Source organism: Triticum urartu, chromosome 4, assembly GCF_003073215.2.
Source record: "Triticum urartu cultivar G1812 chromosome 4, Tu2.1, whole genome shotgun sequence".
NCBI lineage: Eukaryota > Viridiplantae > Streptophyta > Magnoliopsida > Poales > Poaceae > Triticum > Triticum urartu.
In genome coordinates this window covers 552,818,326-552,839,070 of record NC_053025.1, presented here as the reverse complement: position 1 = coordinate 552,839,070, position 20,745 = coordinate 552,818,326, and the positions used below count along the sequence as shown (strand labels likewise).

Genomic DNA, 20,745 nt, shown 5'->3' with positions numbered 1-20,745 from the left:
TGTACTATAGTTCCCATGAATTTCCTGTTTTTCATTTTTCATTTGCTCTTCTTCTTGTTATTCATATGTAAGCAGTACGGTTTTCAGAGTGTTCAGCCGTATTTGTGTAGTTTATGCGTAAGTTTTGTATTTTACTAAGGAATTTGTAGTAATCTGAATAAATATTTTGAGTGGTTGAAATGTTATTTTTAGTTTTGTTGCTTGTGTATTTCAAAGCTTTATTTGCTTATTTGTTCTATTGTATGTGTTTTGATATGTGTTTCACTTTTGCTATTGTTTTGTAGAGACACAAACGATCTAGTGATTTCGCTTGTGCCACTTTCACTAGAAATTCTGGGAAGTTCTTCTCTGGTGTTGTCGATGAAATGTGTCCTAGATATCAGGGTGTTATCCAGACATATGGCATGGGTTGTCTCTTAAATTTACCATAATTACAATTGATGTTGATCTATCTCTTTGTAGATGAAGAGAAATTCCTCCTGATTTGTTCATGTGAGAGGTGAAGAGAGAAGATGGTGAGCAGTTGGGGCAGTTGCTGACCTGTGGATGTTGCTGAATCCCCTTTGATGTTTTTCCTTCTTGCTCCACGTCAGGTACATCCTCCTCTCCGAATCCCTTTTGATTTTTGTTTGCTCTCCCTTCTTCTCCTCCCCCCTCGCCCATGGCCGCCTCCATCTTCCCCCTTCTTCTTCTTCCCTTCTGATTTGCTCTTTTGTGCTGTTAGGTGTGATCTGTCGAGTGATTTGTGGGAAGGGTTTGCCCCTTTTCATGCGTTGCAAGTTGCGCACGTGTTGTGTGGTTGTGGAGATCAAGAGGGGGTTGGCCCCTGATTTTTCTGGAGTGGTTAGTTGTCCAGCGAACCGGGTCAGATGTTTTCCCCAACCCGTTTTGATGTCTCTTTTGTGCTGTTGGCTGATTTTGTGGTCATACAGGTGTCATCTGTTCATTTGTCAGGAAATTTAAATGTTGTCGAATTGAAAAACAGTCAAATGTCAAATAGACAATCCCAAAAAATATGTCATTTGTATGTAGTTCGTATTAAAATATGTAAAAAAGACTTATATTTAGAAACAGTGTGAGTAGTAAAAAAATGTGTGCTCTAGTTTGGCCCGGTGATTTTGGCCTGTTTAATCGCGGAGATAAGCGGCGTGATTCCCTACGCAACTTAACTGCCCGCCGCGTATCAGCAAAAGGATTACACCCGTGTTGCGCAAGGACTCAACGTGGACGCCCCCCTCGTGCACCGCGCCCCACCCCACCATCCGTCCGTTCCAGGACCAACGGCCAAGATCCCGCGGCGCCCCCCTAATCTGAAGCGACCTTCCCCAACCCTCCGCGGCTATTAAATACCCGGTCGCCGCCATTCTCCCCGGGCTTTGATCGATCGAGTCGATTCTCGCGCAGAGCTTGAGAGAGATCGGAGGCGATGGGAGGCGGCAGCATGGGGATCCGCGCGGCCGCCAGGGCCGCCTTCATCGGCGGCTACCGCTCCGCCTCGAACGCCCGCCGCTCCGCCCTGCCCTCCTCCTCCGCCGCCGCGGCCGACACCCGCCCCGTCCCCACGGCCACCACCTTCGACGACTGGTACATCCCCGACCGCGAGGTGTTCGGCCCCGTGCCCTCCCACGAGGAGGCCATGGCCGCCACCCTCGACCTCAGGGACGCCTTCGAGATGTGCGCATCCTAAACTATACTAATTACTTGCCACATCTCCTTCTTGCTTCCTTTGTTTTACCAGATTAATTACTTACCAAACTGGTGATAGTTTGATAGATATGGTTCACGTCCATGAAGTTTTAGTTGCAAACTGATGCGATTGCACGTCTGGTTGTTATGCAGTGACAGAGCCCTACATAGTGGTTGGCTCTGTTCTGTTCTTCTTTTTCAGTAGATTGTTCTTATCTGCTGTCCGGTGTAAGACAATTGGTATCAGGAGCGTTCAGCATTTTCTGATAGATTCAAGATTTTTTTTAATTTAGGCACCCTTCATGTTTATCTGTGATGTTCCTGTCCCCAATTGCTCGTTTGCTGGGATCGTGCCATCAGAATTTTGATTCACAGAAAATCACGCCGGTGCTTGTTTAGGATTTCCATTGCATGTTCTGACAGGATTGCCTGATCCAAACCCTAAAAATATCTCACCGTGTCTGTCATGTAGAGTTGTTCTTCCAACCATGTCATATAATTCTGTATTCGATTAGTTTCCTTATGTGCCTTTTTCATATGTATGCCGCTTTGGCCTTTTGGCTTGTGTGCCAGATGTTGTGTTTGCTAACAAACTGATGACTTGTGTTCATGCAACCAGTGCCAAGATTGATTCCCATGGTGGCCGCCTGGATATCTCCAAGACACATATCTCCCATGATGGCCTTGATGATCCCACAAAGGTTGCTCAGGAAACATTTCAGGATCATCTCCATTCAGAAGCATCTAAGCATGAAGAGAAGCATGACAGTTTATCCGTTGCCTCTGGATCCTCTGCACGTGTTATTGAAGCCTTCACCATGCTACACGAGAGTCCTGAAGCTCAGGTAATTAAGCTCCAACTTATACTGAAGGTGTCGGCAAGGTCACCCTAATGATGTGTTGTGGAGTCATGATTTTTTCATTTCTTCCTGCTAGCATCAGAAGATAAGTTGATTTCATATATTGGCATAATGTCAGCCCTTTTTTTGTATTCATGCAACTTCAGTTGGCATTAAGTGCAAACAACTCAGAGTTATTGTTTATTTACCTGAAGCATGGGTTCTATTTGGACTGCAGGATGTTGTTGCTTCGCTTGCTTCTGATAAGAATGTCTGGGAAGCTGTGATGAAGAACAAGAAACTTGTGGAGTTTTACAAGACAAGTAAGCGCCCAGCCATCATTTAATACATCTAATTCAGTTAACCATTAGAAAAGTATAATAAATAACTTGGTTCATCTATCTTCCCGTTCTCAGACCTCAGCGAGTCATCCAGTGTCACTGACGAAGCTGAGCAGAGCGACGCCGAGAGCTCGCAGAGCAGCAATGGTGTCGTCTCGCCGGCAGATGCATTCAGTGATTACATTCAGATGATGAAGGCGTTTGTGTCGGAGATGGTGACGAATCTTTCGAGCATAATGCAGGACCTGGTGGCCACGTCAGACGAGGGCCAGAGCAAGGGGAGGTTGAAGACCCTGATCATCAACTCCAAGAAGGATTTCACAAATGGCCCGTCGTCCTTCGTGCTCCTGGCCATCGCGTCTATTCTGGTCGTTTTGCTCAAGCGTGCATAGTTCTAAATAAAACAAAGGAGCTGGCAGAGTGGTTGTTCTGAGTTTAGTTTCGTTTCAGCTTTTTGAGACAGACAGGATTTGATCTTCTTTTTCTACTTATTAGTTCATCAAATGGTCGATTCTACGCACTGTACAGGTCGACGTTAAGTCTTTTCAAGGGTTTATCTGGTGGCTGTGTGTTCACCTGGGGATGAACATGTTCTGCATGATGTTTAGCTGTTACTGCAACTTTATATGATGGAGTTTAGTTTTCTTTTGGACTGGTTTTAAGTTTAGCTGTTACTGCAACTTTATATGATCTCGTTCTGGTTTAGCCATGTTTCAAGATATTCTGGTTTAGCCACATGTGCATATCTGTGCAGTGCTCCAGGGTTAGCCACTTAGCCCTCCATGCCTGAGTATCTAAATTACTCAATGTGGTTAAGGTTTGTACATAAAACCTACAAAACAATATTGATAGATTTTTGTAGGTACACACTCATTTTACACATATGCAGCAAATATGGCACACAAGCTGCTAAGCTTGGCAAAGGCGTGTGTACCCCATCCAAATTGATGCCTCACTCATTTGCCTTTCTATTAACATCACTCTGAGTCATTTGGCTTTCTATTAGCATAATTCTTAGTGGAACACAAGATCTGTATGCGCACATCTAAAGAAAATATCATACGTATTATGCATAAATATTTATGCGGCTCTTGCTCCAGACAGTCGTGTCTCACTTGAGGCTTAAAAGTTTTTCTGTGTAATAATTCATACATAGATACTCGAGTACTGAGCATACGTGTTTGATTAAGGTGTGAGATTCTGAAAAATCTGTTGTGAGCTGTGAGACCGCATTCTGGGCAGTTAATACACTACCATAACATGGGCGCACATGCTCAAATGTTACAAGTTTCAACTGGTTGTTTCTTCTGAGAAGAAAGGGGAAATTCACGTATACAGGGATCTACCATCCAGAGAAATCTTTGAATTCTACGCTAGGAGCACTCGCTTTTCTCTTCTTGCTTGAATCATCTGCTGCAGCGGCATTTCCAGTGGCATCAGCAGAGCCAGCTGTCCGAGCCTTGAGATACTTGCCAACTCCACCACCAGCGCTCGCTGAAGCAGAAACACCAGTCCCTGGGTTGCTATACCATGACCCCACCTTATCCTGGATTAATGCAAATAAACGTTCAAACAATCAGAGATGTATAAATGCAAAGAAGCACTTGAATCTAATTGAAACAAGATGCAAAGCAGCATTACATGATCTTCATCCTTGTTCTTCTCCTCCTCCTTTGCCTTTTCTTCTTCCTCGTCTGGTTCCGTGTAAGGATTCACAAATACACTAACTTTCAGTAACTTTATTTCCTCCTGTTAACAAAGTTGAAAACCAGGAATACCACGTTCAGATGTTTTTGTCCAGTGAAAAAACAACTATGCTGAACACAACACATCAATTATACCTAAAATGGTATGGAACATATAGTGCTTAGAAGACGAGTATACTGCAGTTGTGCCAAAGTTTAATGGCCAGCATATTGTGGCCACAATATCTTGTTTGCGTAAAACTACGAGGTATTTTCATTTCTAAAGCAAAGTAAAAAAAAATGCGGATGAAACTAGAACAATCATACTAACCAATGGGCGGTCGTCATCATCAACAGGAACCTTTTCCATTGCTGAAAGATTGTGCAGACCACCAACCACCATGCCAAACACTGTATGTTTGAAATTTAAATGTGCTGCAGACTTGTATAGGATGAAAAACTGCGACCCATTGGTATGGGGCCCAGAATTCGCCATGCTGACAACACCTCTTCCTGAATGTAGCAGCTTTGAATTCAATTCATCCTTGAAAGGTTGACCCCATATGGACTCCCCTCCACTTCCTGTGCCAGTTGGATCACCTCCTTGAATCATAAAGTTTCTGTAAAAAGGTGATGATCAAACCGGACAACATTTAGATATATAGCCATAATCAAGGGAGTATAAAGAAGGGAATGATTGAATGGACAGGATTTGGATACGGCTAATAGAATAGGAGAACATACTTGATGCTACGATGGAAGATAAGACCATTGTAGTAACCATTTTCACAATGTGTTAGGAAGTTTTCACATGTCCGAGGAGTAATATCACAATGAAGCTCCAAATTCAAATCACCATGGGTGGTATGCAACTGAACATATCCTTTCTTTTTTGGATTCCTTTCAACTTTAACATACTCAAATTCATTTTTGGTAACGGGATCATAGGAAGTCGACGTGAAAGAACGTGAAGCTGCTCCAGTAGTGTAACGACTTTTAACCTGAAATCAGCGAATCACCTCCATAAGACAAACACTAACTGCACAAGTAACAAAAGGGCTATGTAAATATAAGACATGAAGATGAGATGAGACTATACCAATTTAGCATTTATAGGATCCCGATCCCCTGCCCTGTGCATAGCAATTCTAGCAGCAGTTTTCTCAGCAGTGCCAGATTTTGCTGCTGCTGCACTTCTGCCATGAACAGAAGCCGAAGCAGCATCCACAACACTGAATGGTTGAGGAGGTTTAGGTTCTTTGCTCGATTTTGAGTCACTCTTCTCTTCTTTTGCTAAAAGGACAGCCAGTGCGGCAGCTCTTTCCTTTTGAGCTTTCTGTCCTCCACCACCATGCAGAAAAGCTAATTTTCCTTTTTCAGTCCCAAGTTCCTTCATCATTTGCTTAAGATCACCGGCAACATTTATGTTGTAGGCTGGATCATCTTTCATCCGCTGCAACTCTGCAAAGAAGTTGGATAGTCAGACTACATAAGTTGATCTACATCAAAAGGATAGATACAAAGCAGCCAACACAAAATAAGTAAAATGGAAAGAGGATGCATAATTGAACCTTCATCATCAAGTTTGAGGCCTTGTCTAACATGATCAAATTGCCCTAGGACCTTGGTATCAAGCGCATTTGGATTCTAGAGAAGTCAGAAGGCAAACAGTATTAGGCTAGGGTATTAATTGGCAGTAAGACAATGCGTAATATATATTGTCCTTCCAGACAGCTACCTGAATTGTTATCAAGTCCTTTCGTGCGAAGGGCTCATCGGTTAGCAACTCTTTCCAATTCTTTGGCTTAATGTTAAGCTCCTGGATTGCCTATGAACACAAAGCAATAATCAATCAGCTACGAGCATACCAAATTGACCACCTGAAAAACACTATTATATAAGCTAACCAAAGTCTAAAGCCCACCTCATAACAGAAGACGTTCCCGGTAGTCTTTACAGCAACTATATGCGTGAATTCTGTAAAAACTTTATTTAAAACAGGACACTGGAACTCTCCTGCACGAAAAGAGTAAATATTAACACAATGACACCAGAAGATCAACTAACATCAAAGGAATTTACTACTGTTCAAGCAGTTCTATTTGGTTCAGGCTACATCGACTTTTTCATGCCATAGATTCAACCCACCATCTGTGTTCTTGTGGAAAGTGAGAGGAATTAGATCCTCCTGCTTCAGTGCTCCTCCAGTTACCGGATGCTTCCCGAATTTTTTAATATATGGGATTATGCTCCTACATTCAGAAGCAAAAAAAATAAGAATCCCTGCCTTCTCAGCTCTCCTACCAATAAGTTATCCAAGAAGCAACTCCTAGGCACTTACATCAAATCGAAGACGCTTCCATCTGCCGTACACACCGGATCCTCAAATGGCAGGAAAGTGAGCCTAATATCCAATGAAATGACAATCAGTGGCTGAAGAAGAGGGATTGACTTTACTTACTACTCCCTCCGTTCTAAAATAGATGACCCAAATTTGTACTAACTTTAGTACAAAGTTAGTACAAAGTTGAGTCATCTATTTTGGAACGGAGGGAGTAATCAACTGCTAATGTGGCTAAATTCGAATAGTATGAAGGTTCAACATCCAGAGCTGAATTTGAGCATTTGGAGCTTACAAAGGTAACTAACTAGCTTAACTGGTGGCATATATACCAACTAAAATATCCACAGAAAACAAGTTCATGCCCTAAGGAAGAAACCCTATAAGCTCAAGCTCTCCGAAATTCGATTCAGAATCCTAAATTACCAAGAGAACAGAGGTAAGCAGGCAAATCTTCCAGCGAGGCTGGTGCGGGAACAGGGGAAGCGGGGAGGGAGCGTAGGCAATTACGCGCAGCAGTAGAAGGGGAGGCGCTGGAATGGCGCGATGGCCTCCCTGTTCTTGGCGCCGCCCCACTCTGTCGCCCACTCCGTGGCCGTTATGAACATCCGGTCCTTGCTATGCTGCTTCTTCCCCATCTCCGACTACCCTATAGGCGCGGGCCTCCGGCCGGTGGTGCGGTTGCCCTGCCGGGCGGTCGGGTTTCGCCGGCGGCGACGTGGGACGGCGAGATTTGACGACCGCAAGTGTTGGGTCGGGGAAAGAGAAGGGAATAATAGGCGGCTCAGCCCGTGATAGAAATACACGGCTCGAGCCGCGCGGGTCGGTGCGAAACAGATTCGCCCCGGCCCGGCCCAACCCAGCGCACAACCGGCCCAAAAGCAGAGCGCAAGTGCGCACAGCGCACCACCGGCCGAGCGAGCTGAGTCGTCGATTCGAGCAGCGGGATGGGCGGCGGCGGCGGCGGCAGCCCGACGGCGAGCAACAGCAGCAGCGACGATGACGGAGACGCCTCGTGGAGGGCGGCCATCGACTCCGTCGCTGTAGGGGGCTTCGGCTACCCGTCGTCCAACGGCGCGGCGAAGGCCGCCTCTGGCGGCGGCGGCGTCGAGGAGGACAGCAACGGGCTGGAGCAGCCGCCGCAGGATGAGGGGAAGGCGCAAACGCCTGGGCTCAAGCTGTACCAGATCAAGGTGTCTTGCTTTCCACGTTCGCCCCTTGCTTTATGCTTGCTAGCTGCATAATATTCTTCTGCTCCTGATTCAGTGCCGCAGCTGCAGCTCATTGGTTGACATGGTCCTCGGTTTTGTTGTGCTGATTCAGTGCTGTCTTCAAAGCTTGATGCATACTTCATTCTTCCTGTGGTCCTTGGACGAACTAGAATTAGCTGGTTCACTCGGATTAGTCTGGGTTTACATAGCAAGTTAGCAATAGCAGCTGCATTTGCTTCAATTGTACTCCCTCCGTTCCTAAATATAAGTCTTTTTAGAGATTCCAATATGGACTACATACGGAGCAAAATGAGTGAATCTACACTCTAAAATACGTCTATATACATCCGTATGTAGTTCCTATTGAAATCTCTAAAAGGACTTACATTTAGAACGAGGAGGGAGTATATTCGAGTGGGATATATCAGTGTTACCAGCGGATGCACATACTTAGCTACATTCTTGCAGAGTAGCTACGGTTGGCAAATTGAGAAAACCCATCATGTTTCACCCCATAGACTGAAGTTGTGGATATAATCAATCATGTTCCACTCCATATAGGATGTGTACTGCACCATTGCCATTTTGGAGGTTTTCTCGCTGGTTTGATAAAATGCCACAACTTACTATGCCGCTACCCAGTAAAAATCAACTTTGTCAGTACCCAGTAAAAACGAACTGGCTTTGCCACTAGGAAATAATGCCCCATCTTGCATTGCAATCTATCCAATTCCCCTTATTGCTTTGACCTTTTGGTAGATGCTCCGTTCCATGTGTTAAATAATTTACGGTGGGCCTCCGGATCATCATATTAGTTTCCGTTGGTACCTGTCCAAGCCACAAAGTAAGTTCATCACTTGCATGATCGTTTTAATATGCAGTAGTTTGCAAATACACCATGTGATTTACATTCTATGTCTACAGAATTCTGTACTGTTTACTTGCATGATCCTTTTCAGAATGTAGTAGTTCATCACTTCACCTGGCAAGCCTGATGAGCAACTAGAAAAAGCTGGCACATGTTGCCATGTATTCACCATTCAGACCTGCCAGTCTGCAACTATAGTATAACCATTTCACTTAAACAGATTTTTCCTGTTTAAGTTTTTTTTTCTCTGCCCTTCATTCAGTTGTTCTTCTGTTTGTATCATTCTTTCTTTTGGTTAGGCATTAGGAAGTCATACTATGTTATGCATTATGATCTTACAAACTTCATTTGATTTGTTTCAGGTAAGAAATATGTTGGACAATATGTTAGAGAGAAATCTCGAAATAGTGAGGAATCCTTGCTTGAACGTGGCTGACCCCGAGGAAACAGGGGGAGGGATAAAGTTATTTAAAAAGGCACCTCCTGGCATCAGAATGGATGCCGTAGGTATGATGTGAATGTGATTATCTTTAATAATCTTGGTGGATAAATCCTTTCATGATGATAATACATATTCATACTAATGTTTATTTCTAGATAAATACCATGTGCAACTCAAGAGACCAAAGATTCTTCCTGGGCCAGAGGTCGACGAGAAATCAAAGAAGGTTTGATATATATTTTCACAATAATTATACATATGCATGTGAGCTTATGGTTGTATGTTTTACTGATCGTACTGCGACCCTGATTTCAGTTCAGACATATGCTTCAGTCTGTTGTTGTTGATGGTAACGACGTACTTGTTTCCGCGAAAGAAGCATCCCAAATATCATTGGCTAGAATGGAAGCTAGAGAAACTGCAGCAAAGACCAAAGCCAAGAGGGAGGAAGAAAGGGTGAACCAGCTGAAGAAGGTCAGGGGAGAGAAATGGCTTCCTTCCATTGCTAGTAAAATGAAGGTAAATAAATGCATACTTTAAATCACTCTTCAATGGCTAGTTTGGTGGGTTTGTTGTTGTACAACATCGACCAACATTTTGTATTAACAGATATATGATGCCAGCATGCATTATGTTCATATTGCCTCTGCAGAAAGAAAAATCTTGGGAGCAATGGCAGGAAAAAAAGCTCAGGAGCAACGGCGGTGATGGTGGATCATTTCAGCTGGGCCGCATATGCTAATCTTTTAGGCCATCTATGGGGGGTACCCTTTTCTGGATGCCACAAGCCCACAATTGCTTTGATAACTTCTATTTTGCCATTTATCCATTTGGCAATGATGGTCGACAAGAGGATTGAATTGGATGAAAAGATAGAATGTTGGACTGACGATTTTGTTCTAATCTAGAGAACGTAGCTTATCAGTACCTTCTCATGGAATTTTTGTAGCAAAATTATGTTATATTTCAGGATTGGATATACTTGAGCAGTCTCTGCCTCGCAACTGGGACCGAAATCTACGCCACAATTGCATTTTGTGTGGGGGAATTCGTATTTATTTGATGAATCAGACCCCACCCCCCCCCCCCCCCCCCCCCCGCGTCCCCAAGGAGGAAGAAGCCTTCGTCCGATCCTGCGAAGAGGGGAGGATCGCCACACATCAGCGATGCTTCCAAGAAAAAGCACGGTGCTTGCCGGCGTCGCTGTATTTAAGTTTAAACAATTATATAGAAAAACGGGCTATTATTTACAACAGTAAATAGTATATAGATTGTGAAAATGTATGTTTATGAAGAATTTTAATGAATCTTATATTGTACTCCCTCTATTCACTGTTATAAGATGTTCTAACTTTTTTCTAAATTGAATGTATGTATGTATAGACGTGTTTTAGTGTGTTTGTTTACTCATTTCAGTGTGCATGTAGTCCATATTAAAAATATCCAAAACATCCTATAATAGTGAACAGAGGGAGTAGATGCTATATTGAATCTAGAATAAGTTTGACTTAGGAAAAAAAAGAACTTCACATAATTTTGAACAGATGAAGTACTCAAAGTGACCAATCATGCACTATCCCAACCAGCCTCCATAATTTGGGCCCATAATTTCAGCACTATTTTGTATGCAGCCTGGAACTTTTTCAAATGCATGGAGTGACCAATTCATATTTTTATATGGTAGTGTGGTCCCAATTTCTTCTAAAAAAAGGTGAAGTCCCTATTCTACTGATTTTTGTTTTTTTGGGGTTTAATTCTACTAATTTTTGTTCGAGTCTAGAACACCCTACTCTACTGATGGGCCAGAGTACAGTCCACCAGAGTCTCAGGGCCAGAGCCCACAGCCCGCAGGGCAGCCCACACCACCATGTCCTCTCTTCCCCACAGTTTCCCCGCTTCCCTCCTCTCCACTCCCCCTCGCCGCGCCGTCACCGTCCGCCGCCTCCCCTCCTCCCCATGGACACCCCGCCGTCCACCTCCGCCTCGGCCGCAACCGCGTCCGACCCGGACGCGGCGCTCGTCGCGGCCGTGGCGGACGCGCTCGTATCGGCGTCCCGCCTGCCCGCCCCGGTGCCCATGCCCACCCTCCTGGCCGCCTACCTCCCGCGCCTCACCGCCTCCCACCACCCGCGCGTGCTCGCCGTCGCGGCCTCCAACCCGGCGCTCGCCTCGCCGGAGTCGCTCCTCGCCTACCGCAGCTTCCTCTCGCCGCCCTCCTGCCTGCCCTCCCTCCTCCCGCTCCTCCCCGTCCTCCCCTACCGCCACCTCTTCCCGCTGCTCCTCTCCTTCGTCCCGCTCGACCCGCTCCGCCACCTCCACCGGCACCTCCTCGGCCACCTCCCCTCGACCCCTCTCGCCGACGCCGCGCTCTGCGCCTACTCCCGCCTCCGCCTCCCCCACCTCGCCGCCCAGCTCCTCCACTCCCTCCGCCGCCGCATCCGCGTCCGCCCCTCCCTCCAGGCCGCCAACGCCGTCCTCTCCGCGCTCGCGCGCAGCCCCTCCACCTCCCCGCAGGCCTCCCTGGACGCCTTCCGCTCCCTCATCGCGCTCCGCCTCCACCCCAACCACTACACCTTCAACCTCCTCGTGCACACCCACTGCTCCAAGGGCACCCTCGCCGACGCCCTCGCCACGCTCTCCACCATGCAAGGGTTCGGCCTCTCCCCCGACGCCGTCACCTACAACACGCTCCTCCACGCGCACTGCCGGAAAGGCATGCTCGGTGAGGCGAGGACTCTGCTGGCGAGAATGAAGAAAGAGGGGATCACGCCCACGCGGCCGACGTACAATACCCTTGTGTCGGCTTACGCGAAGCTGGGGTGGATTAAGCAGGCGACCAAGGTCTTGGAGGCCATGACGGCCAACGGGCTGGAGCCTGACCTGTGGACGTACAATGTGCTTATCGCTGGGCTGTGCCAGGCAGAGAAGGTGGATGAGGCGTTTAGGCTGAAGGATGAGATGGAGCGGCTCGGCACTTTGTTGCCTGATGTAGTGACCTACAATACACTCGCTGATGCGTGCTTTAAGTGGAGGTGTTCGTCTGATGCACTGAGGCTGCTCGAGGAAATGCGTGAGAAGGGGGTGAAGCCGACTTTGGTCACACATAACATTGTTATCAAGGGGCTTTGCAAGGATGGGGAATTGGAGGAGGCGTTGGGGTGTTTCAAGAAGATGGCAGATGAAGGTTTAGCACCAGATGTGATCACGTATAATACGTTGATTGATGCATACTGCAAGGCTGGCAATGTCGCCAAAGCATTTGCACTAATGGATGAGATGGTCGGTAGGGGACTCAAATTGGACACCTTCACGCTTAATACCGTGCTATATAATCTGTGCAAGGAGAAGCGTTATGAAGAGGCTCAAGGGCTGCTACAATCTCCATCCCAAAGGGGTTTTGTGCCCGATGAAGTCAGCTATGGCACAGTGATGGCAGCCTACTTCAACGAGTATAATCCGGAGCCTGCTCTGCGTCTGTGGGATGAGATGATTCAGAGGAAGTTGACACCAACTATTTCGACTTACAACACATTGATCAAGGGGCTTGGCAGAATGGGGAGGTTGAAAGAGGCGATTGATAAGTTGAATGAGCTCATGGAGAAGGGGTTGGTACCAGATGACACCACGTACAATATCGTCATCCATGCCTACTGCAAGGAAGGGGACTTGGAGAATGCCTTCCAGTTCCACAACAAGATGGTGGAAAATTCCTTTAAGCCAGATGTTGTTACTTGCAACACTTTGATGAATGGACTGTGTCTGCAGGGGAAGCTTGACAAAGCAATGAAGCTCTTTGACTCATGGGTAGAGAAAGGGAAGAAGGTTGATGTTATCACATATAACACCCTAATACATGCTATGTGCAAAAATGGGGATGTTGATGCTGCTTTGCATTTTCTCGCTGATATGGAGGTCAGAGGATTGCAGCCTGACGCGTTTACCTACAATGTTGTGTTATCTGCACTATCTGAAGCAGGGAGACCAGAAGAAGCGCATAGTATGCTGCATAAGTTATCTGAGAGTGGAAAATTGTCTCAAAGCTTTTCTTCTCCCCTCTTGAAGCCTTCTTCTGTAGATGAAACAGAGTCAGGGAAGGATCACGAGGGTAATACTGAGGAAGAAACTGGTGGAAATCCACAAGATAGTGCTCTGGAGGCCTACACAAAACGCGTAAATGAGCTATGCACCGGTGGGCAATTCAAAGAAGCTAAGGCCATTTTGGATGAGATGATGCAAAAGGGAATGTCTGTTGACAGTTCAACGTATATAACTTTGATGGAAGGGCTTATCAAGAGGCAGAAAAGGCAAACACATGCAGCTGGGTAGTACATACCATTGATCTTTGCTGCTCTTTGATGTGGCATCAGCCGGAGTTTAGTCATAAATCTGGTAAATTTGAGTGCTTGATATCTCGGAGGAGTGTGATGGGCATAAAAGAAGCAGGTATGTGATCTGCTTCTTTCTCAGAAATTCACCACTAGAATCTTGTTAGTTTTTCAGCTGCAATACAAAGTAAATCATTTCACAGTCAAATCTACTAGATGTAAAAAGTATGTTATTGCAGTTTAAGTACATGTCTTCTAAACTTTTGTGCCTGATGAATTTACTGCTAGGTTTTCAGCCAGTGTGTGATGCAGCGCTCGCTGGCCACCTGCACTGTAGTTTTCCTTTTTGAGGGTTTCCTTTTCTTTACCAGCCAGAAATTGGAGGGCCACCCCCTCTTTTTTCCAAAAAAAGAAACATGTTTTCTAAAACCTGTCCAAAGGAAACAGCTTATACAGAAAAGCTTTATGTTATCTGCAAGCGCAAGCTCCGGACCATAATTGTTGTATGCTGAACAGCATGTTTGGTTGCCAACATACTTACCTGGTACTTTGTCAATTAAAATGGATGTTAACTTTTGCATGTTCTAGGGCCATAGTGTCCGCCATTTGTCTCAATGCTGTCAAACTCTTAAGCAAAGGGGTAATTGTAGCTAGAAAAGGTCTTACCTAGTTTAGATCCTTGGCGTAATGTTGTGCTACCACACTAATATTGGCCGTCATGTGGCAAGTCCAGTAACCTACTTAATAGTTAATCGCCTGCCCTGTAGACTGAAGGTCAGTAACTCGGTTTACTCCTGTTACTTTTTCTTCACGCAGCAAATTCTAGTCCGCGTTCAGTGATGTTGGATCTTTGCTTAGAAGAAAATTGATCATCATTGTGAGTTGTTAATATGCGAGAATTACCCTCTGTCCCTCTGGGAAAGCCCGAGAAGTTCACGGTGAACAAGATGGCTGAAGTGCTCAAATGTAATGAGTGCATCATACTCCAGTTTTCAACCTGTCATGATCATACCTAAATAAGAAGGAATGAATTAGTCTGCTTCATAGAAAGATGGCTTAACCACTCTTTTTCTGTCCCTCGTGAAGAAAGGAGCCAAGCATAGGACACTGCTGTCTCCTTGCCCCCGCCGGCTTTGTTGGTCACGCACGGCCCACGCAGTGGACTATGGGAAGGTAGATACACATACCTCTCATCAGCTCATTGTAATTTTCAGTGGACTATGACGGCCGTTCCACAGCTAAGTTTACTGCCACATGGTCAGTATTTTAATTCACCTGTTCGGTGCGGTGTATATATACAAGACTTCACAAATGGACAAATGAATGCAGGTACTGCTTTTGTTTCTGTGTTCCGTGACCGAGTGACTGGTACTTCTGCATTCTTTTTGTCAATGCGAGTAGTGGCCACTACTATACTGTGATGTGACTTGGAATTTGGAAGCTTCAGTCAACTTCTTATGGCTTGAGACGGCCGGTATTTTATATCGGGCCTACTCATACTGTATCGTCTTTGCTGATCTTATGGGCCTGTTCATAAGAAAAAACAAGTGTTAATTTGATTCGCACTTTGGAAAGAAGCGTTCAGGTTCATTTGATACCTACAACGGAAGTTGAGAACTTGAGGCGAGGTGCTTCCTTACTTACTCGCCCTTGACCCGACTACGGAGGGAAGAGATTCCAGGCGAAGAATGTTGGCATATTGTTGAAACCAAGCGGCTAGTTATAAGATGCAATAGTTGTATGGAAATAAAATATTGACTTTTGCTCCCATTTTGAACGGATACCACGCTAGGTATATGTGTTCATCAGTCACTGATGTGTAGAACTCCTTTGCCCTCGACGGAACGAAACGGGACGGTGACGATGGGCGGCGGCAGCAAGGACATTCATTTCTTGATCGGCGGTGTCTTGTTGCAGTACCACATTCACATGTTGATTTTTGGCCTGTTGCGCGCGCACTTTTCTGCCACGGTAGTGTGCCCAGCGCACAGCATTCTGAATACAACCGCATCACGAGCCGGCCCTTAGCAGCTCGGGGCGGACATTTGTAGCAGCCGTGCATATATAGGTTATTAAAACCGACCCCACGGATTCACATGACGATCGATCGGTCGACCTGGACTTCCGCATAGGCATAGGCGTCGTATGCACGGCCACTGACCGCGTGTCCGGGCCGGGCGCGCCGGCATCGAATCGCCTCCTCTGAGGAATTCGCCTGTCGCCGCCACATGTAACGCCAGTCGCTGTAAAAGTTTCTTGTTCCGGCTCCACGTGAACCCCTCGGCCCCGTAGACGACGCTAGCCGGTTCACATGCGGCTCACAGGCGTCAATGCACGGCACAGTCAGTTCGTCAATAGCAGCAGCCGCCCGTGCTGAATGCTCTGAAATCTGAATGCCACTACCAAAGCGCGCGCGCACACACACACACACACACACACACACACAGAGAGAGAGAGAGAGAGAGAGAGAGAGCGAGAGTTCGCATTCGTAGGCACCGGCTAAGCTAGACAGAAAAGAAAAACTAGAGTGGAGCAGTACGTGGAGAATTAGAAAGGCCAAGTGTCTTGCGCGGGCGGGCGACGGATCGGCATCCAGCACCCCTCCGGCCGCGCTTGCTTGGCAAGCTCGATCTCCTCCCGTGCGGGTGGTGAGGTGAGCGCGGCCAGCAAGCAAAGCGCGCGCGCGCGACGGATATCATAATCTTTTGGCCCCGTCGCCGTCGCGGGGGGTGTTGCTGTTGCCCGCCCTCCCACTATAAATTCGGGCGGCAGGCCACGCAAAGATCGTTGGTGCGGATGTCCAGGGAACAGAGCAAGGGAGCGCGAGTGTGAGCGTGGACTGGACCGTCGTCTACCTCTGCCTCTTCTTCCTCCTCTACCTACTGCCGCTCTTGAGCAAGTGCCTTGGTCTCTTCAGGGGGTGGGTAAACCCTCTATCTATATCTGCCATTGCCCTGCATTCCTCTTTCTCTGTGCTCTGTTTCCTCATTGCCATTGCCCTGGTTGGCGCTTACTGCAGAGCACGAACTGCTGACCGACGGCGATGGCTACCACGATGGAGAAGCTGGTGTTCTTGCTCTTATGGGCTGCTGCTCTAATGGAAGGTACGCAATGCGAGTGATTCAATCTGCTATACCACTTTGCAAGCTACTGCCGTGTATCCTTGAACCTATGAACCAATTATCAACCGGATAGTTGCATTCCATGAGAAATCGACGTGGTTTCTTTGTAACGCAGCTGGCTAACCATTTGCTTCCATTCAGGTTCCATGGTGAAGTCTCTCCCGTACGATTCTTCCGCAAGCGTCGAGGCAAGCCCATCCACCCATTCATTCATTCTCTCATAGGAGAATTACTCGACCCTTACGTTTGCAATAGCATAGATAACCCATGTACAAGGGCAGATGATTTTTTAAGCACGAGCTTGGGTTAGCAGAGGAGATTACCATGCATGGGCCACGTCGTTATTCCTCACGCAACGGGGTTAATTTGCCACGCAAGTTAAAACGGGCCAGTGGGTTTCCCGCCCAAGTTAAAATGGAATGTCCTTAATTCTCTCTTACCTAGTAGTACGTACCTTAATATGCTTCCCAGTGCCATGCACGATAGCGGCCGTCCTAGTGCAGTGCGCAGACGTGTTAGAAAAGTTGGCTACACCTCAAAACAAAACCCCGTAAATCATGCACATATAGTCTGAACTGGTCTGGACTATGGAAGAATGTATAAATTTTCTTTGGGTCTACTTCTCTATGTTTTTGTCTGTCTTTATGCTGTCTTTGTGATATAATACAATAATAATACTATAATGGATACAGTCAAAGCAAGCGGAAAGTATCTGAAATTAGTGGTTAGTGTTTGATTATCTGCTGATCCAGCTGATTAGGCAAAGCAAAGCATCTGCATATCCCAAGACGAAAGCAATATGGACGCCGAGTAGATGAAACTTGTGCACGGCGGTCATGCCGCAACTGGCCGATAGAATAGAAATAACCAGGAAAGGCGGACGGTAAAAGCCGGGTGGCAGGATCAATTTCCGGGTCTGTCTAGTTTCTACCCGGCCTAAACCAGGAAATCTGTTTCGCGTCGACGTCTAGACAGGCGCCTCTTTTTTAGAGATAGTCTAGTTCGGGCACTGGGCTCAAACCAGCTAAAAGTATACTACTATGCACAAATTGTATTATTATTCTCAGAGTATACGTCGGTCGTCTGACTTGTGTGAGGTGGATGCAGTGCTTGGTTGAGCCGATGGAGCCGCACTACGGCGGCGGGCTCATCGTCAACCCGGACTTCAGCGCCGGCCTCCGGGGCTGGTCGGCCTTCGGCTACGGCAGCGTCGCCGAGGGCGCGTCGGTGGCCACGGGGAACCGGTACGCCGTGGCGGGCAACCGGACGCGGCCGTACCACAGCGTCAGCCAGAAGGTGTACCTGCAGAACGACACGCACTACACTCTGTCCGCGTGGTTGCAGGTGAGCCATGGTGCCGCCGCCGACGTGTGGGCGGTTGTCAAGACCGCCGACGACTTCGTTCACGTCGGCGGCGCCGTGGCCAAGCCCGGGTGCTGGTCCATGCTCAAGGGCGGGTTCACCGCCGCCAACGCCGGACGCGCCGAGATCTACTTCGAGGTCCGAATACGCTCCATCATCAATTAGTTATCACGTGCTAATTAACGGGCAAATCATTGAGTTGATTAATAGCGTGTTAGTGCATGCATGCAGAGCAACGCGACGGTGGACATATGGGTGGACAGTGTCTCGCTGAAGCCGTTCAGCAAGGAGGAGTGGGCGGCGCACCGGACGGAGTCGACCCGCGCCGTGCGGAGGAAGATGGTGAGGCTCCAGGCCAAGGACTCCGGCGGGAACCCGCTGCAGGGCGCGGAGGTGTCGGTGGAGAACGTGCGCAGCAGCTTCCCTCTGGGCGCGGCCATGAGCCGCGAGATCCTGACCAACCCGGGGTACCAGCAGTGGTTCACGTCCCGGTTCACGGTGACCACGTTCGAGAACGAGATGAAGTGGTACAGCACGGAGCCGGCGCCGGGGCGGGAGGACTACACGGTGCCGGACGCGATGCTGGCGCTGGCGAAGCAGCACGGCATCGGGGTGCGCGGGCACAACGTGTTCTGGGACGACCCCAAGCAGCAGCCGCGGTGGGTGCAGTCGCTCCCCTACCCGGAGCTGCTGGCGGCGGCGTCGCGGCGGATCCGGTCCTTCGTGTCGCGGTACGCCGGGCAGGTGATCGCGTGGGACGTGGTGAACGAGAACCTGCACTACTCCTTCTTCGAGCGGCAGTTCGGGTGGGACGCGTCCACGGCCTTCTACGCGGCGGCGCGGCTGCTGGACGCCGGGTCGGCGCTCATGTTCATGAACGACTACAACACGCTGGAGCAGCCCGGGGACATGGCGGCGGCGCCGGGGAGGTACGTGGACCGGCTGCGGCAGATCATCGCGTCCTACCCGGAGAACGGCGCCGGCATGGCCATCGGGCTGGAGGGGCACTTCACCACCCCCAACATCCCCTACATGCGCGCCGCGCTCGACTCGCTGGCCCAGATCGGGCTCCCCGTGTGGCTCACGGAGGTGGACGTGGCCGGCGGGCCGTCGCAGGCGCAGCACCTGGAGGAGGTGCTGCGGGAGGCGTACGCGCACCCGGCGGTGCAGGGGGTCATCCTCTGGTCCGCGTGGCGGCCGCAGGGGTGCTACGTCATGTGCCTCACCGACAACAACTTCAGGAACCTGCCGCAGGGGGACGTGGTGGACCGGCTGCTCGCCGAGTGGAGGACGGCGGCGCAGACCGGCACCACCGACGAGCAGGGCTACTTCCAGGCCGAGGTCGCGCACGGCGACTACAAGGTCACCGTCAGCCACCCCTCGCTCAACACCTCCGTCTCGCAGAGCGTCACGGTCGACCTCGGCTCCGGGAACCACTTCTTCATCCAGGCCTAGTAGAATAAAAAATGCTTTCGCTAGGTGTAATGCAGAAATGTTCCAGGGCATCGGAGTAGTAACTATTGAGAAATCACTACGTGGTACTGTAGAACACACTAGATTTAGCCATTCATGTACACAAAGTTTACACCGTATAAAAAAGGAGGCCGTACTACTTTACACGATTCCCGGATGAAAATGTTCCGTGCTTCGTCTTATCGGGCTAGCTTTGGCTTCAGGTCAAGATTAGCTGCGGCGGCGGCTTGTTGGTCTCTTCTTCTCACACGAAGTTCCTTTCTGGCAAATCCAATTACACGATGTCATCCCATGATCACGTCTTGTATTATCTTATAGCACTAAGGATAACCAGAGAGTTCATGTCATCCGGATGCAAACAAACCGAAATCACGAGCGAGACGCAGACAAAGCAAAAAAAGAAAAAACATTCGGAATTGCTAACTCACATCTAGATGAAATTTAAGGATGTCGCATCTAAGTCTCTGGCCATTGAATCTGTTTGTTGTAATCTCATGCAAAAATCTCGATCTTTTGTTTGCCTCTGTCGCTGTCGCTTGTTGCATCCCGTCGTTCTTTTTTTCCGGCCCATTCTTGTTTGTTGGCCCGTTATGGTCATTAGGCCAGGGAAGGGGCGGGCCACTTTTTTTGTTAGGCGTGTCTAGTGGGCGGCCGGCTGCCCACTAGTGCAACCGAGCGGCCGGCTGAAAAAGGAAACCCACTGTCCCCACGAAACAGAAAAGGAAGGCAACAGACCGATCGACGGCCACCAAACAAACCGATCGAGCCGCCCATGTAGCCAGCTGTCCCCAGCTCGCACCCATGCCCCCGCTCGCCCCCACGTCTCAGCCCCTCCCACGCTGCTTTTTCTTCTTCTCCACGCCAGAAGCAGATCCAACAAAAATCGCCCCAACCCTTCTTCCTCCTCCTACACAGCCGCCATGAGAGCCCCAAAGTAGAATGGAGCTGCTTCAAGATCTAAAGGGCAGGGTGGTCAGAGCCATACCAGGCAGTAAGATCAAGCAGGTAAGCCCCCTCTCCACCTCTTCACTTCCCCCTTTCTTGTACTGC

At 48.3% G+C, this 20,745-nt stretch overlaps 5 protein-coding genes across 10 annotated transcripts; 4 read left to right on the top strand and 1 right to left on the bottom strand.

Moving 5' to 3' along the window:
* The first annotated feature begins 1,359 nt into the window (after positions 1–1,359).
* Positions 1,360–3,514, top strand: LOC125552629. Its single transcript, XM_048716246.1, has 4 exons — positions 1,360–1,674; positions 2,306–2,531; positions 2,764–2,848; positions 2,942–3,514. Exons 1-4 carry the CDS (start codon positions 1,427–1,429, stop codon positions 3,256–3,258), a joined length of 876 nt encoding a protein of 291 aa, XP_048572203.1. The 5' UTR covers positions 1,360–1,426; the 3' UTR covers positions 3,259–3,514.
* A 517-nt stretch (positions 3,515–4,031) lies between these two features.
* On the bottom strand, positions 4,032–7,671 carry LOC125552627 (peptidyl-prolyl cis-trans isomerase CYP65-like). The gene is made up of 11 exons (XM_048716244.1): positions 7,403–7,671; positions 6,893–6,955; positions 6,700–6,803; positions 6,476–6,567; positions 6,290–6,379; positions 6,123–6,198; positions 5,651–6,012; positions 5,296–5,552; positions 4,883–5,171; positions 4,508–4,615; positions 4,032–4,412 (listed from the first exon to the last, which is right to left on the bottom strand). Exons 1-11 carry the CDS (start codon positions 7,528–7,530, stop codon positions 4,209–4,211), a joined length of 1,773 nt encoding a protein of 590 aa, XP_048572201.1. The 5' UTR covers positions 7,531–7,671; the 3' UTR covers positions 4,032–4,208.
* A 49-nt stretch (positions 7,672–7,720) lies between these two features.
* On the top strand, positions 7,721–10,449 carry LOC125552628. The gene is made up of 5 exons (XM_048716245.1): positions 7,721–8,085; positions 9,334–9,478; positions 9,569–9,639; positions 9,729–9,932; positions 10,066–10,449. Exons 1-5 carry the CDS (start codon positions 7,840–7,842, stop codon positions 10,153–10,155), a joined length of 756 nt encoding a protein of 251 aa, XP_048572202.1. The 5' UTR covers positions 7,721–7,839; the 3' UTR covers positions 10,156–10,449.
* Positions 10,450–10,507: 58 nt separating this feature from the next.
* On the top strand, positions 10,508–15,546 carry LOC125552626 (pentatricopeptide repeat-containing protein At2g16880-like). 5 transcript variants are annotated; one of them, XM_048716241.1, is made up of 3 exons: positions 10,508–13,856; positions 14,825–14,911; positions 15,068–15,546. In XM_048716241.1, exon 1 carries the CDS (start codon positions 11,061–11,063, stop codon positions 13,737–13,739), a length of 2,679 nt encoding a protein of 892 aa, XP_048572198.1. In that variant the 5' UTR covers positions 10,508–11,060; the 3' UTR covers positions 13,740–13,856; positions 14,825–14,911; positions 15,068–15,546. The 5 variants fall into 5 exon arrangements, with proteins under 5 accessions (XP_048572198.1, XP_048572197.1, XP_048572196.1 ...); XM_048716240.1 differs by having other exon boundaries at positions 14,825–14,995; XM_048716239.1 differs by having other exon boundaries at positions 14,825–15,546.
* Positions 15,547–16,189: 643 nt separating this feature from the next.
* LOC125552625 (endo-1,4-beta-xylanase 5-like) lies at positions 16,190–19,852 on the top strand. Of its 2 annotated transcripts, none has more exons than XM_048716237.1 (5): positions 16,190–16,658; positions 16,758–16,842; positions 17,002–17,048; positions 17,968–18,360; positions 18,454–19,852. In XM_048716237.1, exons 2-5 carry the CDS (start codon positions 16,782–16,784, stop codon positions 19,675–19,677), a joined length of 1,725 nt encoding a protein of 574 aa, XP_048572194.1. In that variant the 5' UTR covers positions 16,190–16,658; positions 16,758–16,781; the 3' UTR covers positions 19,678–19,852. The 2 variants fall into 2 exon arrangements, with proteins under 2 accessions (XP_048572194.1, XP_048572195.1); XM_048716238.1 differs by having other exon boundaries at positions 16,190–16,662.
* The last annotated feature ends 893 nt before the right edge of the window (positions 19,853–20,745 follow it).